Source organism: Cherax quadricarinatus, chromosome 23 (genome assembly GCF_038502225.1).
Source record: "Cherax quadricarinatus isolate ZL_2023a chromosome 23, ASM3850222v1, whole genome shotgun sequence".
Classification (NCBI taxonomy): Eukaryota; Metazoa; Arthropoda; class Malacostraca; order Decapoda; family Parastacidae; genus Cherax; species Cherax quadricarinatus.
This window is the reverse complement of record NC_091314.1, coordinates 1501010-1513166: the sequence shown is the minus strand read 5'-3', so window position 1 is coordinate 1513166 and position 12157 is coordinate 1501010. Positions and strand designations below refer to the sequence as shown.

The 12157-nt window shown below is 38.9% G+C and overlaps 1 protein-coding gene across 2 annotated transcripts in view; it reads right to left on the bottom strand.

The window, feature by feature from the left end:
- LOC128685604 (uncharacterized) overlaps positions 1-12157 on the bottom strand; it is a 47542-nt gene that overhangs the window by 17704 nt on the left and 17681 nt on the right. For both annotated transcript variants that reach the window (XM_070087760.1, XM_070087761.1), the window contains one exon: positions 9898-10164. In XM_070087760.1, the coding sequence (XP_069943861.1) occupies positions 9898-10164 (267 nt within the window). The remainder of the gene's footprint in view (positions 1-9897; positions 10165-12157) is intronic.

Sequence of the window (12157 nt, the reverse complement as noted above, 5' to 3'; positions counted from 1 at the left end):
ATAAAATTATGGACTGTTCCCAAAATCAAAGCCATGAGTAAATTTTTAATTCTCATGTACTAAACAGAATATTTAGTGGATTTTTACCTGTTCTCCTTCTCCTTGGATCAAACCTGACTGCCTACCACTCCCCAGGCACTGTATGACCCCTACAGATTTAGTGCTCCCCATGAATGTAATAATTAAAAGAGTGGATTTTGCTAATTAAAGTTAAGGCCAGTTCCAGGGGCCACTGAGAAGCTGTCTAATTATGGAACACCGGAAAGAGTTTAAAAGCAGCTTAAACATATCTGGAAAGAGCAAGCTATGACTACAAATGGTATTACCGGCAGCTGTAAACAAAATTAAAAAATTATTATTTGTATTTAAAAGCCAGAATTACAGGCAGGTTATTTTTGTAATACCAATGCTCTTATGCAATCTCTAAGAAAATTCACACTGACTGGAAGATCTGAAGTTTTTAAGAAAGTCCAGAATAACTATAAATCCTAAGTTTGTTAGGTATATAGTGTACAGTAAAGTCCCATTTATCCAGAAACCAGTTATCTGAGATTTACTAATTTTAATATTTCTGCTACTTGCTAGTAGTTATGCTATGTGCCTGCTAGATGGGGTTAGTTGCAAACTGTTCCGGGAAGCTTCAGTTAGTATCCAGCAATAAACAAACTCACTGTGCTCACATTATTACTGGATTATTTTTAACACCCAGCAGCTATGGCTTCTAAATCTTTACAGAAGTTTATGGATACATCTTGGTCCAGCAAAGGAGGGAAACATAAGCGAGTTGTAGTAACACTGCAAGAGAAAATACACATTTGTAAACTAACAAAAAAAATAGCATTACACTGTTTTAATGCCAGAACACAATAGTGGAAAAGTAACACTCAATGATATTTAGCAAATAATGATTACCTAATAAAAAACTATTTTTTTGTTATATAAACTGGCCATATCCCACTGAGGCAGGGTGACCTAAAAGGAAAAACAAAAGTTTCTCCTTTTAAATATTGAAATGTATACAGGAGAAGGGGTAAAAAAAAACAGTATTATGGTCAAGAATATTTTGTTAAAGGTGTTGAAGGAAAATTTCATCAAAGCCTAAAGTGGATCAATTAGAAAATGTAGTTATATATGAACCAATCAGAAGGTGCATCATTTTTGATCCATAGCCCTCTCCAGTCCTTTCTATTCATATCAATACATTATTTGCAAAGTAATAAACATAACTTATTTCCATAAGCTATGAGGGGGGATTTCAAATAGCTGGAAAATCTGCATGACTGAAATGGCCTCAACACAAGTGTTTTCTGGATGCAGGGGACTTGACTGTATATAAACTTACAATAAAAACCCACATGCGTATTTAAAATTTTATCTTATCCCTCTTGTTGAGGGAGTGTGCTCTGGAACTGGAACTGGGGAAGAACTGTCTTAGTTTCTGAAAATCTTGGAAAGGTGAGAAGGTGCTTTAAACAATTCCCTCCTTTACAAATAGCATTTCTTCCCATGAAACCTAGATAAGAGGAAGAGACTATACAAATTGAAGTTTTGCTTTCTGCAATGTATCAGACTGACCTCTGGACCTATTTAAGAGTGTGTGTTCAGCTGAGAACAGTGTTATCTGAACTATTCCAAAGACACTGGAATGAAGTCTGCTGACATTCTAAAAAGTTTAACATGCATGTAATATGTCTAGGTCATAGGAAATGTGATCTTTTAGCATGATAAGAAGATCATTTTAAAAATACAAATAAGAGGAAGAAATGAGATACATCAGCGTTCTTTAGGAAATTTATCACATAGGTGCTGCTTGACCTCCATGGGGAAGTGGAACAGAATTCTTCCTCCGTAAGCCATGCGTGTCGTAAGAGGCGACTAAAATGCTGGGAGCAAGGGGCTAGTAACCCCTTCTCCTGTATATATTACTAAATTTGAAAGGAGAAACTTAAGTTTTTCCTTTTGGGCCACCCAGCCTCGGTGGGATACTGCTGGTACGTTGATAGAATAGATAGGTGCTGCTTGTGAAAAACCGAACTACCCCATATATAATATATAGTATATTTTTACTTCAGTAACTCTTTTATGTTCATTTTTTCTTTGTAGCAGCACTCTGACTACCACTTCCTTATGCATCTTGGGAGGAGTGCAACCTGTAACCTGCGAGATAAGTACAGCACAGCAAGTCTTCACTTAATGTCATTGATAGGTTCTTGGAAACTGCAACTTTAACGAAACGACATATAACAAAACCAATTTTACCATAGGCTAATTGATATAACCAAGAGTGAAGTTCTTATGGCACTGCAACAGGGTTAGATCAAGGAATAAGTGTTTGAAAAGCAAAAACTGTAAGGAACACTTCCTGCCACCTCACAGTTCAAAAAAAAACAATAACAAATATGGCGTGCTTGCTGTGCACTTTCATACTGCATTGTTTATTGACATGCATTTGTATACTTTATGAATTTTTATTTTTACAATAATCTGTATTCATTCATTCATTCATTTTTCAACCCCTTATTTCATTTCAGGGTCATGGGTGGCCACAGCCTATCCCAGCAGCTCAGGGCACAAGGCCTGGAAGGACACCATTCCATAGCAGGGCACACTTGCACACACATCCACCACTATCAACTTGTACTGGAACAATTTAGACATGCTAATTAACCTACCATGCACATCTTGAAGATGTGGGAGGTAACCCACACAGACATGGGGAGAACATGCAAACTCCACACAGACAGTGGCCCCAGCCGGGAATTGATTTTTTCTCTCTCATCAATGTTATAACAAAACGACATGATTCAAGGACATGTTGTACATCTGTCCAAAATAAAAATTTTGCAGAAAGAATCCATAAAAAGCTCACAAGGTAAATTCTTTGAAATTCTCTAAGAGCTCATGTAAGCTTTAATATTTTGAAAGGATGTCTACACCTGGGGCTTAAAAAATATGCTCAGGTGAATTATTGTTTCAGAAACTGTGAGTAGAGGAGTAACTAGTGTAGGAATACCTACTCGTATGTCTCTCCCTGCCCAGAATTTGAGAGTGGAGTCTTTTGTCAGCCTGCTGTGTGAAAATTTTTACAGGTCATCTATTATACATCTCTACCTATATTAAATCTCATTTATCCAGCACTTAACCCTTTCACTGCTGGACCCCTGGTTCTAAACTCTCGCTATGTGTTAACAAAAATAAATAAATAAAAAATGATAGAGAATCTTTTCCTAATGGTAATGACACCAAAAATATGAAATTTGATGGAAAACTTACAGAATTACACTCTTGCAAAGTTAGCGATCTCAGTGATATTTATGCATAAGCAAATTAGTCCACTTTGAGCCCTATTTTCAGCCAATTCCATTGTTCTAGTCGACCAAACTCATAGCTATTTCGCTAGAGCTCCATTTGTTCTATTCATTGAGTACAAGAAATTGCTCATTTACTGATTTCAACTACCCAATAAAGTGATCAGAAATTGGTAATTGGGGCAATTTCATACACAATTCTAGGACAATTTCAAAATAGGGGCCAGAATGAACAATGCAGACATTCCTGGCACTAAAATAACATTTTCTCTGCTCATTAGTCAGGTTTCCAGACCCTTCTTATATTACGCTTGCTTTCCATTTTGAATTTTTATTCACACAAAAAATAGAAGATTTACTGTTATGCAGACTACTGCATTATTGTAAAAATGGTATAAACAATATCAGCGCACTTGTGAAAGAATATTAGACTCGCCAGTTGAAGTGTACTGGATGCATGGTGTGATTTGTTTACTCTTGAACCTCTACAAAAATCAAACATTTCTGCTACTTTGAGCTCAATTTCAAGATACTTTTAGTTCAAAAACCATTCAAAATAATCTCTATTTCTGTAATATATCTTCCATTCTATCGATTGAAACCAAGAAAACGAGAATATGACTATAAATACCACACGAAAATACACCGCAAATTCAGTGTTTTAACCCCTTCAGGGTCCAAGGCCAAAATCTGAAGTGGTGCTCCAGTGTCCAAGAAATTTTGAAAAAAAAAAAAAAATTATTTTTTCTTACAGAATTAAAGAGCATATTTTTGTGAAGGTAATAAGACAAAAAAAAAATTCTGATCAGTACTTACCGAGATACAGTGCCAAGAAGTTTGTCCAAAATGATGTGGTGGTGGCAACATCGACGAATTCCACATACGCTCATTACATTATTTAGCGGTTTTTAAAGTTTTTTCTTTTCTTTTCCAATTTTTTCTATTCCTACTAACATTTGGGGCCTGAGAGACCAATACTGTATATAATGTATATATATAAACTCACTGTATTGAACACAATAACCACACTAAAGTTATTATCATATTATTGTTTACCACTGTTGTTTATTACAATAAACATGCACAAATCTTGTATAATACTAATGTTCTATCATATATTTACATATTTACAATCACTGGACATGGTTTTAGAACTGCTGGAGCTTGTGGAACTCCTTGAAACAAGGCACCATGCACAGAGGCACCTTACATTCCTCACACATAAACCGAGTGTCTTTGCGTCTTTGTTGCCGTCGTTTTGTTTGTGCACAGATCATCAATTCTATGATTCACCTCATCTTTCATAGACCCATCCGCTGACACGTCCACTCCCAAATATCTGAATACGTTCACCTCCTCCATACTCTCTCCCTCCAATCTGATATTCAATCTTTCATCACCTAATCTTTTTGTTATCCTCATAACCTTACTCTTTCCTGTATTCACCTTTAATTTTCTTCTTTTGCACACCCTACCAAATTCATCCACCAATCTCTGCAACTTCTCTTCAGAATCTCCCAAGAGCACAGTGTCATCAGCAAAGAGCAGCTGTGACAACTCCCACTTTGTGTGTGATTCTTTATCTTTTAACTCCACGCCTCTTGCCAAGACCCTCGCATTTACTTCTCTTACAACCCCATCTATAAATATATTAAACAACCACGGTGACATCACACATCCTTGTCTAAGGCCTACTTTTACTGGGAAAAAATTTCCCTCTTTCCTACATACTCTAACTTGAGCCTCACTATCCTCGTAAAAAACTCTTCACTGCGAATGCATCTCTTCTGAGCAAATTTCTTCTGAGTTGAAGGAAGCTGTATTATGAAATGATCACCTTCCCTCCTCAAACGCTTGGGTATATCCTGAGTAATTCGAGGACCTTGTTGTATAGCAGGTGTTCTTACCTGGTACTTCATTATGAGTTGTCTGACAACAGACAAACAAAATTCACCATACGGTGGTCTGTTGCCAGTCTTTATTTGGTACATATTATATGCATTGAGCATAGAAATGTCCACGAGATGGAAGAAAAGTTTCACGTACCACTTGTAACTCTTACGAACACAGTCAACAAAACCAATCTGCATGTCACATTTGTCAACCAAGCGCATGTTTTGTGTATAATCAATCACTGTCACTGGTTTTCGAATACGTTCATTAGTCACTCGATCAACTTTGCCACTGTCTTGCATTTCATTACGATGAATGGTTGCCAACAATGTGACATCTCGTTTGTCATGCCACCGCAATGCCATGATGTCACTGGCAGTAAACACCTGCACGTCATCACCACGAGCACCTGCGTTGAGCCTGGGCATATGTTTACGATTAGAACGCACTGTGCCACACACATCTGTCTTGTTCACTCGCATGAAATCACTGAGTAATGGGCTTGTGTACCAGTTATCGGTATATAATATATGCCCCTTACCAAGATAAGGTGCCATCATGTTTCTCACTACGTCACCTGAGATACCCAATAACATCTTGGTATCTTTCAATGTTTTACTTCCCGTGTATACAACAATATCCAACACCAGGCCACTGTCACAGTCACAGAATACAAACAGTTTTATACCAAAGCGTTTCCTCTTGCTCGGTATATACTGCTTGAATGACAGTCTACCTTTCAACAAAATCAAAGACTCGTCAATTACAAGATTCTTGAATGGATAAAAGTATATGCTGAACTTTTGTTTGAGATACATGAAAACATTTCTAATCTTGTATAACCTGTCACTTCTGTCAGGCCTGGTTTTGTCAGAGAAGTGCAACATACGTAAGAGCAAGATAAACCTGTTCACTGGTATGATTTCACTGAAGACTGGGGTAGAAATTAGCCGATCTGTGGACCAGTATGCTTTTATATTATGCTTATAGACATGAGGCATAAGCATTATTGTTGCAAAAAGCAAATACATTTCTGCAACAGTCGTCTCTTTCCACTTGTGTAGTCTTGACTGTGGTGATATGATCGTATTTGCCATGGTGTACTCAAAATACTTATTACTTTCCCTGACAATAGTTTCCATCAATGGCTGGTCAAAGAATAATTCAAAGAATTCCAGTTCATTGGCCGTGGTTCCAAGGGGACAAGTAGGTAGAATTCCACTTTGAGAGTCATCAAAGTGGTGAGGCTTGGGAACAAAATTGGGATTTTGTTGCCAATCCCACATATAGTTTGCTGGTGGATACTGGACATCATAGGCTGGTTGTGCGGGTGGTTGTGGTGGGCTGGTGGCTGACGCTCCGCTTTGTCCTTGAACTGACGAGTCAGCAGCGTGGGTCCCACCCTGGGCTGGTGAGTCACGCATGGCGGTGCCACTACCATCACCACTAACACCATCCACTGATGCCTGTGGTCTATCCATGCCAAGTGTAGCCACATCATCCTCACTATCACTACCTAAAACTGGTGTAGGGCCACGGGATGTACTCCGGGATGTACTCAGTCCCCTGGGCACAGCATAGGGTACACTACCCGAGCGCATGCGGCAGCCATACTGATGCTTCACTGGTGAATATGATTCCTCACTATCACTACTCAAATGATCGTCGAGCGCAATAAAATCACAATCCACATCACTATCATCATCATTACTGAAGTCAGAGGCCTGGCCACGTGAAAATATTAGTTTTCTCCTGCGTTGAGGAACAACTGACCATGAGTCACGAGTGCCCACACCAGAGGTAGAAGGTTGAAGATCGTCAGGGTTTTCTGCACTATTATCGATATCCTGGTCATTCTTTTCGGTCACTAAAAGATCAAAGCCGTAGAATTCGTCTTCATTTCCACTTCCATCAGTGTCAGAACTATCAGATAGGAAGAGGAGAGTCCCAGTTTTCTGGGGAGTGAGAGCTGACTTGCGACGAGGCATGGTGAACAAGGGTAACTGAGCCGGCATTCCCACAATGCTATGCGGGTGCCTAGATTTTTTGTTTATGGCGCACATCCACCATGCAGACCCGTTCTCTCACATGTAGGCCTATGAGCGCTTTCACGCTAAATTTGACGGCGCTAGAATTTTGGCATAGATCTATGGTTTGGACACTCAACGTGAAGCCGTAGATCTATGGGACGGACCCTGAAAGAGTTAAACCAAAAATACAGTCAGAGTTTTTTTTTTCTCATTTTCCAGTGCGTGCTGCAGGATTTTTTTTATACTGCACACACTAACTGCTCAAACCCATTCTCTCATATGTAGGTCTACCAGCTTTCTCCTGCCAGATCTCAAGCCACTAGAATTTTGGTGTAGCACTACGGCACCAACACTGACTTGTAAGCCATAGTACTATGGCACCAACAGTGAAAGGGTTAAGAAACCTAAATGCAGTAATATAAACCTTAACCAAATGCAAAAAAAGACAAGTCCTGGTGAGCAAAAAACAGAAATGGATGACAAAGTCAATCCTCAGAATCAGAAATATTTCTCATGAAGATGGGTTAACCCTTAAACTGTCCAAATAAAGATCTACGTTTACGTGCATAGCGCTCTGAACGTAGATCTACGTTTTTTTTTTACATGGTTTCAAATGGAGAAAATAAAGGTTGGAGCACTACGCATGTGAATGTAGATCTATGTTTGGACAGTTTAACCCTTTGAGGGTCGACAGGCCCTCTCCGAAACTCGTTCTCAGGGTCGGCCAAATTTAAAAAAAAAAAAAAAATATTTTCTCTTATGAAAAGATAGAGAATCTTTTCCCGATCATAAAGACACCAAAAGTTTGAAATTTGATAGAAAACTTACGGAATTATGCTCTCGCAAAGTTAGCGGTCTCAGCGATTTTGCCCACTTTGAGCCCCATTTTCGGCCAATTTCACTGTACTAGTCGACAAAACACATGAATATTTCGCTAGAACTCCATTTTTTCTATCGAATGAGTGCAAGAAACCACCCATTTATGAAATTCAACTATCCAGTACAGTGGTCAGAATTTAGCAATTTTGCCAATTTCACACAAATTTCAAAAGATGCCAATTTCGGAATAGGGTCCAGAATAAACAAGAAAGACATTCCTGGCACTAAAATGACATTTCCTCTAGTCATTAGTCACGTCTCAAGGCCCCTCTTATATTCTTTTGCTTTCCACTTTGAATTTTTATTCTCACAAAAAATATAAGATTTACTGTTATGCAGACTACTGCATTAGTGTAAAAAATGGTATAAATATTATTGGTGCACTTGTGAAAGAATATTAGACTCACCAGTTGACGTGTATTGCACGCTTGGCACGATTTGTTTACTTTTGAAGTTTGGTAAAAATCGAACATTTCTGCTATTTTGAGCTCAATTTCAAGGCACCTTTCATTGTAAAACCAGTCAAAATCATCTCAATTTCTGTAATATGTCTTCCATTCTATAAAATGAGACCAAGAAAACTAGAATACAACAATAAATACCATACGAAAATACACTGCAAAGTCGCTGATTTATTCCAAAAAAAAATGGTCAAAGTTTTTTTTTTCTCATTATGCACTGTGTGCTGCAGGATTTTTTTTAGACTGCGCACACTGACCACAGACCCATTCTTTCATATGAAGGCCTACCAGCTTTCTCCCACTAGATTTGAGGCCGCTAGAATTTATGAGTACTAGTACGTCAAAAACCCCTACGCGTAAGACGTACTAGTACGACCAAAACCCTCAAAGGGTTAAGGGTTAAAAGTAGTGAGCTTGCACAAACTAATATAAGTAATATAACTGGAGTATACAAATACAAAATAGAAATAAATGAAGTATGAATAAAGTGCTGATATATGAGCAGAATAAACTGCTAAGTAGCATCATTTAAGTGAGAACTTAGGGTAAGTTTAAGATTAGATTAAGCAAATACACAAGTAGGAATGGGTTGGTGCATGTAGGACCTGCTCAGTGTGGGCTAGTAGGCCCACTGCAATGCACCTCCATTTTTTTTTTTTTTTTTTAACAAGTCGGCCGTCTCCCACCGAGGCAGGGTGACCCAAAAAGAAAGAAAATCCTCTAAAAAAAGAAAATACTTTCATCATCATTCAACACTTTCACCTCACTCACACATAATCACTGTTTATGCAGAGTTGCTCAGAACACAACAGTTTAGAAGCATATACGTATAAAGATACACAACATATCCCTCCAAATTGCTAATATCCCGAAACCCCTCCTTTAGAGTGCAGGCATTGTACTTCCCATTTCCAGGACTCAAGTCCGGCTGTATAAAAATAACTGGTTTCCCTGAATCCCTCCACTAAATATTACCCTGCTCACACTCCAACAGATCGTCAGGTCCCAAATACCATTCGTCTCCATTCACTCCTATTGAACATGCTCTAATTATTCAAATTATTCTAATTATTCAAATTATATTCACTCTCAACCAACTCTCTTGTTTCTTATAGCCTCTTCCTTTGTTACCATGGCTTTATCATTCTTTCAATATCAGAAATATTATTCTGTTTAAACATTTCAGGCAATTGGCAGCGAGACAACATTAATATATTGCAATATTTAATATAAAAATACAATCAATTTTCATAATTTTAAAACTCAGTCTCATTTACCTGCTGGTATGAGAGTCAAGATAAGAGATATTACTGCTGTCGTACTTACTGTTAGTGTCTTCAGGTATTGATGAGCACTCTCCATCCTCATTTTCACAGCCTGCTGATCCTCCTGGATTCACCACAGCCCTCTCCTCATCTGCATGCTGTTCTCCTGAGAGATCAGGTGCTGTTACAGGCGTGGGAGGACTAGTTGTGGAAGGACGAGGAGGGCCATGGTGACGAATGCGAGGTTGTCGAGTCCACTGATACCATGGATGTGATGCATGTGATGATCTCATCAGACTTCTGGGAAGAGCACGCTCCACGGCTTGATCTGAAAATACTCACTTGTAAATTTTCTATTTTACTGGCCAAAGAATTACTATGCACAGTTTTTAATGCTGAATGTACAAACACTTGTGTTGTAGCATACTAAAAATGTAATGAATCTTGAAAGCTTGCAAGTTTCTAAGGTACATCTAATTTTTCAGTGTTTTTCCAACACTACAGGTACAAAAGAATTTACCAAACACATTAATTTATTGATGGCGTTTCTATAAACCATCAAACCAGTGCACACTGGTACTACATATTTGATATTTTCAGTCAACAGCACCACCAAAGAAAAAAAAAGTCAAATACAGTGGAACCTCAGTTTTCATGATTAATTCGTTCCAGAAGTCTGATGAAAACCGAATTGTACAAAAACTGAAGCAATATTTCCCATAAGAAATAATGTAAATCCAATTAATCCATTTCAGACACCCAAAAACATTAAAAAAAAATTACAGAGAATAACTAGTTTTACATGCAGAAAACAATGAGAAATAAATGTAAATGACTAATGAAATGGATAAATGAACATTTAACATCACTATTACCTTTATTGAAGACTTGTTGGCATATGGAAGAGGGCAAGGAGGGGAGAGGGAGGAGAGGTTAGTGTTTGGAAGGGGAATCCACCTCCATCAAGGCCCTTTCCGGTGTTACTTCCCTTCTTTGTCTTTTACTGGCACTAGGAATGGCTTGAGAATCACTGGACCCCTGTCATGCAAAAAATCTGCCAAGAGGTCTGTTTCTGGTGTCTCTAAGATTTGGCTAAAATGGAACAAGGCATTGTCATTGAACATGTTGCAGACACGGCTTGCAACAGCTTTGTTAGGGTGATATTCCTCCACAAAACTTTGCAACTCATTCCACTTTGCACACATGTCCTTAATCACTGAAGAAGGCACACTCTCCCCTCTCTCTTCCTCCTCCTCTGAAACAATTTCCTCAGCTGCAGTCTGTTGCTGTTCCAGTTGAAGGTCTTGCAGCTCTTCGGTGTTAGCTCTTCCCTGCGGTCGTCCACCAACTCTTGCACCAAAACACTATCTCCCGCTAACTGTTTTTCATTGATCCACACCAACAACAACTTCTCAAAATCTTCGATTGTTTGCGACCTCTGTTTCGTTAGCACATTTACCCCTTTTGCAACATCAGCTTCCTTGATTTCTTTTTTCTTCGCCAGGATGGAACTGATCGTTGATGTGGACTTCCAGTACATCCTGGCAAGATCAGCCATGTGTATGCCACTTTCATACTTTGCTACAAGTTCTTTCTTGAATTATATCATGTTTCTTGCCTTCTTTATCAAAGGGCTGGCACTCAGAACTTTCTTTGGCCTCATGGTGGCTCTTCCCAGAACTCTGATGAGATCATCACATGCATCACATCCATGGTATCAGTGGACTCGACAACCTCGCATTCGTCACCATGACCCTCCTCGTCCTTCCACAACCAGTCCTCCCACGCCTGTAACAGCACCTGATCTCTCAGGAGAGCAGCATGCAGATGAGGAGAGGACTGTGGTGAATCCAGGAGGCCATGCACTTGCATATTTCAAATCCTACTAATGGGTATCAGTATGTCACCATTAAAGACAGCATCATCAACACGGCCACTTGATACTGGAGTTCCGCAGGGAAGTGTCCTTGGTCCCCTGCTCTTCCTCATTTACATCAATGATCTTCCAAACGTATCCCAACACCTGAAACCCATTCTCTTTGCTGACGACGCGACTTGTAATCTCTCACCCTAATCTTGCCACCCTCAACACCATTGTTAACGAGGAGCTGCTCAAAATATCGACTAGGATGACAGCCAATAAACTTACACTTAACACTGACAAAACCTACTATATTATGTTTGGTAGCAGAGCAGGTGTTGCACAACTTAACATTAAGATCGACAACACTCTAATTGCCAGACATAATGAGGGCAAATTCCTAGGCCTATACCTTGACAACAACCTGAATTTCAGTACCCATATCCAACACATAACAAAA